Source organism: Ptychodera flava, chromosome 2, assembly GCF_041260155.1.
Source record: "Ptychodera flava strain L36383 chromosome 2, AS_Pfla_20210202, whole genome shotgun sequence".
In the NCBI taxonomy this organism is placed as follows: domain Eukaryota; kingdom Metazoa; phylum Hemichordata; class Enteropneusta; family Ptychoderidae; genus Ptychodera; species Ptychodera flava.
Window position 1 is genome coordinate 48742330 of NC_091929.1, and position 5680 is coordinate 48748009.

Consider the following 5680-nt stretch of genomic DNA (forward strand, 5'->3'; position numbering starts at 1 on the left):
CAAGACATGAGCTTCAACTCAAGGAGGAGCAACATGAACTTGACACGAGGATTGCTGTAGCCGAAGCCAGTGCTAAATCTCTGAATAAGTTTTTTGGCGATGAATTCGAGGACGATATCGCCATCAATATTAAGAGTGAACCTACTGAAGGACAAGTCTATTGTGTCCAGAACAAAACCGCGGAAGACCGCAACACCAGTATGAGTTTATAAGAAGAAAACTCCTACAATACAAAAGGAGAGTGACAGCGAGGCGGATGATTTAGAAGAGGCAGTTAGCGTAGCAGATTACAGAATTCCCAACAGAACTAGCGGCAGTAGCAGGAGTAAGACAACATGTGACTTTGCACAGTTGACAATGATCAGAGCAATAAAGAAAATGTTCACAGTGATAAAGGAGTTTGATAGTAACATCATGGAGTACAGATCATTCATAGATGAGTTTGAGACCAAACTAGTACCGACTGCCGAAGATGACAAAGATAAGCTCACTCTGCTGAGACAGTCCACAGAAGGCACAGCCCATGAAATAGTTAAAGGGTATGCAGGTATAGATGCAATTGAAACATATCATGGTGCCATGGAGGAGCTGGAAGAGCGCTTTGGTGATCCCCACAAGATAGCCAACGCCTACCTGAGGAAGGTTTTAGACTGGCCTCCAATCAAGCCAGACAATGTTGCCTCATCAGTCAAGTTCGCCATCTTCTTGAATCGATGTACGACAGCTACCCGATGTGTTGATGGGCTAGAAATACCAGAACATTCAGAAATATGAAGCTGGTTGTCAAGAAGCTTCCTTACTTTATCCAAGATTCTTGGAGTAAACGCACAGCGAAGATACGCAAAGCCAAGAAAAGAGTAAGATTTAAAGACCTCGTTGATCTGGTGAAGTCCGAAGCAAGCAGAATGTCATGCCCGGACTACAGCAGACAAGCAATGGCTAGTCTAAACAACCCTGTGAAAAAGAAGAAAGGCACAGACAAAGTGCAACAATCTTTTGCCACAAGTTTTATGAACACAAAGAAGACAAACCAAGGGAGCAATAAGAGCAACACTTCCACCTCCAAACCACACAAGGCTCAACAGAGACCGTGCGTGTTCTGCCAAATAGCAATCATGCTTTCAAAAGTTGCTAAAGGTTGATTGCAGCCAGTCAAGAAGATACTGTTAAGTTCCTGAGAGACCAAGTCGTATGTTTGTGGTTGTCTGAAGCTTGGCCATCGGAGTAAGGACTGCACATAGAAAGCCAATTGCTCAAAATGCCAAGGAAAACACCCAACAATGCTACATCAGGATAGTCTACCAACAACTGATAAAGATGAGGATTCAAAGAGACCGATACAGAATGAGAGTGTTGCAATACACTGCACCATAGCAGAGGTAGACCAAGTAAAGTCCATTATTGGGACCAGTGGTCAAGATGATGACACTGGTGGTGATGATGATAACTGCAAGGTCCTGCTGACTATTATCCCTGTCAAGGTGAAGTTGAAAGGCTCAACTAGAATGATACAGACATGTCTTTCTGGACACGGGTAGTGTCATATAATTCTGAACAGAAGCGTTACAGAGAAAACTTGGAGCCACAGGCAGGAAGAAAAAGCTGACGGTAAACACAGTGAATAGCTTAGACACCCACACCTGCGACAAAGTCATGGGCATAGAACTTTTCGACATAGACTGTTCAGAGCCACTGGCAAAGCTGAAAACAGTATACACTAACCAGAGATACTATCGGGCGTCTTTGAGGTCTACATTCCTCATCAAGATCTCATGAGATGGCCGCATTTGAAGGATATAAGGCTCCTAAAAATAGACGCAGTATTTACCCCTCTGGAAACTATACATGGTCCGAATTCAACCCCCTAATGCATGCAGAACATGTGTAGGATGGATCCCCTGGCACGTAGTCAGATTGAATGAAAAAGGACAACATCCTCCAAGCTACAGAACAGAACTTGTTGCTGCAGAGGATATGGAAGAATTGGATAAACTAGACAGATTAGTGTGACATTCCATTAACCTTGATTTTCCTGAGCGCATGATAGATGGCAAAAGGGAACACTCCCAAGAAGACAAGAAGTTCATGCAGAAAGTAAATGAGACCATTGAGCTAGTAGACAGACACTACAAAATGGGACTTCCATTCAAAACTGCAAGAGTTCGACTATTAGACAATCAGCACTATGCCTTACAACATTTTAAGGCCTTGAAAGAAAGTTGAGAAACAACCCAAAGTTCCATGCCGACTACCAGAAGTTCATGGCAGATATAATTGAGAAGGGATACGCAATATAAGTCCCTAACGACGAATTAGATCGAGACAATGGAAAAGTGTGGCATTTACCCCACCATGGAGTATATCATCTGAAGAAACCTTAGAAGATCCGTGTTGTCTTTGACTGTTCAGTGAAGTTCCAAGGGGTGTCATTGAACAATCTGTCACTACAAGGGCCGGATCTGACGGAGGTTAAAGAAGAGGAAAGTGACTGTCGACGCTTCTATTGGTGGCCAGATCGAAACATATAAAGCCCTCCAAGAGTCTATAAAGTGATGGTTCACCTGTTTGGTGCAGTATCATCCCCGAGCTGCATGAACACAGCACTACACAAGATGGCTGAAGACAACAGCCGCCTATTCAACAAGGAAGTTGTCAACACAATAAAGAGAGATCTCTACGTAGATGACTGCCTCAAGTCGGTAGAAAATGCGAAGAAGGCAATCAAGTTGACACAAGATTTGACTGCTGCTTGCAAGAAGGGTGGTTTCCGTCTAACGAAGTGGTTGAGCAACAGCCGTGAAGTATTGGAAACTATACCAAAAGAAGAAAGAGCTAAGGAAATCAAAGACCTGAAGCTTGAATACGACTGCCTTATAAGTAGAGCGTGCCCTAGGTACTTCATGGTCAGTTGAGTCAGACACAATAGCATTCCAGATCAACATTGAAAACCTGCCTGTAACAAGAACAGGCATACTATCAATTATCAGCTAAGTATATACCACCCCATTGGACTTCCAGCTCCGTTCATCCTACCTGCAACAATATTACTTCAAGACTTGTGTCGTAGAGGTATTAGCTGGGATGCAAAGATCAAAGAAGATGATCGGAAGAAATGGCAAAGATGGCTATCAGATCTTCAAAAAACTAGAAAACGTATCAGCTCAGAGGTGCTATAAACCAACAGATTTGGCAAAGTCAAGGTACGTGACATACATCACTTTTCGGATGCCAGTGAATATGGATACGGTGTCGCATCTTATATTAGACTCACAAATGAAGAAGGAAGAATTCACTGCGCCTTCCTTATGGAGAAAGCAAGGTTTGCATCACTGAAGAAAATAACCATCCCGCGCCTGGAACTGATAGCAGCTACAGTTGCCGTGAGAATGAACAGAATGTTGGAAGAAGAACTCGACATTAAAAACGACAAGGTATACTTCTGGACAGACAACACATCAGTGATTAAGTACTGCGCCAATGAAACCTTCCCGCTTCCACACCTATGTAGCCAACTGAATTAACATTATACTTAAAGGTTCGGATAGTAAACAGTGGAAGTACGTCGACACAAAATCCAACCCAGCTGATGAAGCATCTAGGGGACTGATGGTGGACAAAATCCTGCAAAACAAAAGTTGGCTGCGTGGACAGATTTCCTGTGGAAACTGGAAAGCAAATGGCCTATGCAACAGGAAACTCTCTTGAGCGCTATGTAATAAAGACCCGGAAGTCAAGCAGGAAGCATCTGTTTAGAGCACCATACTAGTAGAGCAAGAGTTTGGGGTAGAGAAGATCCTACTGCGCTACTTTAGCATGATGAAACTAAAGAAGATAGTTGGATGGTTTCTGCTGGCAAAGAAAAACCTTCAAGATAGGTGCCGCAAAAGAAAACAAAGCGATGAAGACACCAACGCAGATACTATGGAGAAGAGCTGTGAAACAACAATCCCACCTCTTTCACTAGAGAATCTGCAAAGGGCAGAAGATGCCATCATGAAGTATGTGCAACGAAAGCACTTTCCATACGAAATGGCACTCCTACAGCAAAAGAAGCAAGTCAGGAGATGCAGCCCGTTATATAAGCTGGACCCAATTTTGGATAAAGGAATAATACGAGTTGGCGGACGCCTGGAACGTGCCTCAGTGTCACCGGACAGCAAGCACCCGATAGTGCTGCCTAAAGACTCACCAGTGTCAACAAGTCGGACATCTTTGAAGGAACTCGATGCTGGCAGAGCTAAGAGAAAAATATGGGATTCTACGGGTGCCTACAGCAATCCGCAACCTCATAGCCAAATATGTCATCTGTAGAAAATATAGAGCGAAAGTTTGTGAGCAGAAAATGTCAGACCTACCTAGGGACTGCATCACCACCGAAGAGCCGCCATTCACTCACACAGGTGTAGATTACTTCGGACCAATGGAGGTCAAACATGGCCGTGCCACTGAGAAGAGGTATGGAGTGATCTTCACATATATGGCAACTCGTGAGTACACGTAGAAGTGGCCTGCTCATTAGACACCAACTCATGCATCACGCAATCAGAAGATTCATAGCACAAAGAGGACAAGTTAGGTCTATCAGATCAGACAACAGGACAAACTTCGTAGCAACCGACAAAGAGCTTAAGGAGAGTATCAGGAGACAGAACCAAGAGAAGATAGCTGAGACGCTCTACAAGCAAGACATCACATGGGATTCAACCCCAGCAGCTTCCTACTTTGGAGGAGTACGGGAGCATCACATCAGAACCATAAGGAAAATCCTCTTTTCCTTGCTCAAAGAACAACCACTTCGCATGTCAGATAAAGCACTCTGAACACTGTTCTGTGAAGTGGAAGCCATAATAAACAGCCGACCAATCACCAGGCTGTCAGAAGAACCGAATGACTGGAGGCATTGGCACTCAACCACCTGTTGATGCTGAAACCAAAACAGGCCCTGCCACCCTGCTTGTTTCAGAAGAATGGCAACTACAAGTGCAGTACCTGGCGGATATATTCTGGAAGAGATGGATGAAAGAATATCTCTCATTGCTACAAGAGAGACAGAAGTGGCTTAAGATCAGAAGAAACCTTAACGTTGGAGACGTGGTGTTGATAGTCGACAACACAGCGCAAAGAAACTCCTGGTCAATGGGCAGAATCAACAAAGTGATGAAAGACAAGGAGGGACTCCTCAGGTTTGCAGAAGTCAAGACCAGAACGACAACTCTACAACGCCCAGTGGATAAGTTGTGTGTGCTCCTTGAGGCAGACGCCATTGAAGATTTGCCTGAAGGACACAAGAACAGCTAAGATCTTTAATATTTTTTATTAGCGATATATGAACGGTACATTATTCATGTTTGTTTAGTTAGATTGAATTTTGACCAGTTTAGAATATTGGATTTACAATTGTTCCGAGTCACATCTACACAATTAGGGGACAAAATCAACATCCCTTTATTTGGCCAAAGTTTACAAATTCAAAGTCACATGAAATTAGTCACCATCAATTACCTCCCCTTCAATGTTTACTTTTTGTATTACGCAATGCGCACATGTATCCATTCCAATCGTGCTTTAGCCACTTAAGTTCAGACACCGTCAGGGGGTTGACATCCCTGAAGGCGACCAGCTATAGTTCTCGCCAAGATTGCTTGTAAAGACCATTTTGATGGAACAGTTTTGAACCTGT

At 43.6% G+C, this 5680-nt stretch overlaps 2 protein-coding genes across 2 annotated transcripts; both read left to right on the top strand.

Moving 5' to 3' along the window:
- Positions 1-357: 357 nt before the first annotated feature.
- LOC139150782 (uncharacterized) lies at positions 358-774 on the top strand. The gene has a single exon (XM_070723177.1). It carries the CDS (start codon positions 358-360, stop codon positions 772-774), a length of 417 nt encoding a protein of 138 aa, XP_070579278.1.
- Positions 775-4342: 3568 nt separating this feature from the next.
- Positions 4343-4820, top strand: LOC139150791 (uncharacterized). The gene is made up of 2 exons (XM_070723186.1): positions 4343-4455; positions 4547-4820. The coding sequence occupies exons 1-2, from the start codon at positions 4343-4345 to the stop codon at positions 4818-4820; spliced, it is 387 nt and encodes a 128-aa protein (XP_070579287.1).
- Positions 4821-5680: the final 860 nt, after the last annotated feature.

Excerpts from the sequence above, each read along its gene's own strand:
- LOC139150791 (XM_070723186.1), top strand. The coding sequence starts at position 4,343 with ATGTCAGACCTACCTAGGGACTGCATCACCACCGAAGAGCCGCCATTC. Across the intron at positions 4,456-4,546 it reads GGCCGTGCCACTGAGAAGAG|AAGATTCATAGCACAAAGAG; the intron begins GTATGGAGTGAT and ends TCACGCAATCAG.
- LOC139150782 (XM_070723177.1), top strand. The coding sequence starts at position 358 with ATGATCAGAGCAATAAAGAAAATGTTCACAGTGATAAAGGAGTTTGAT.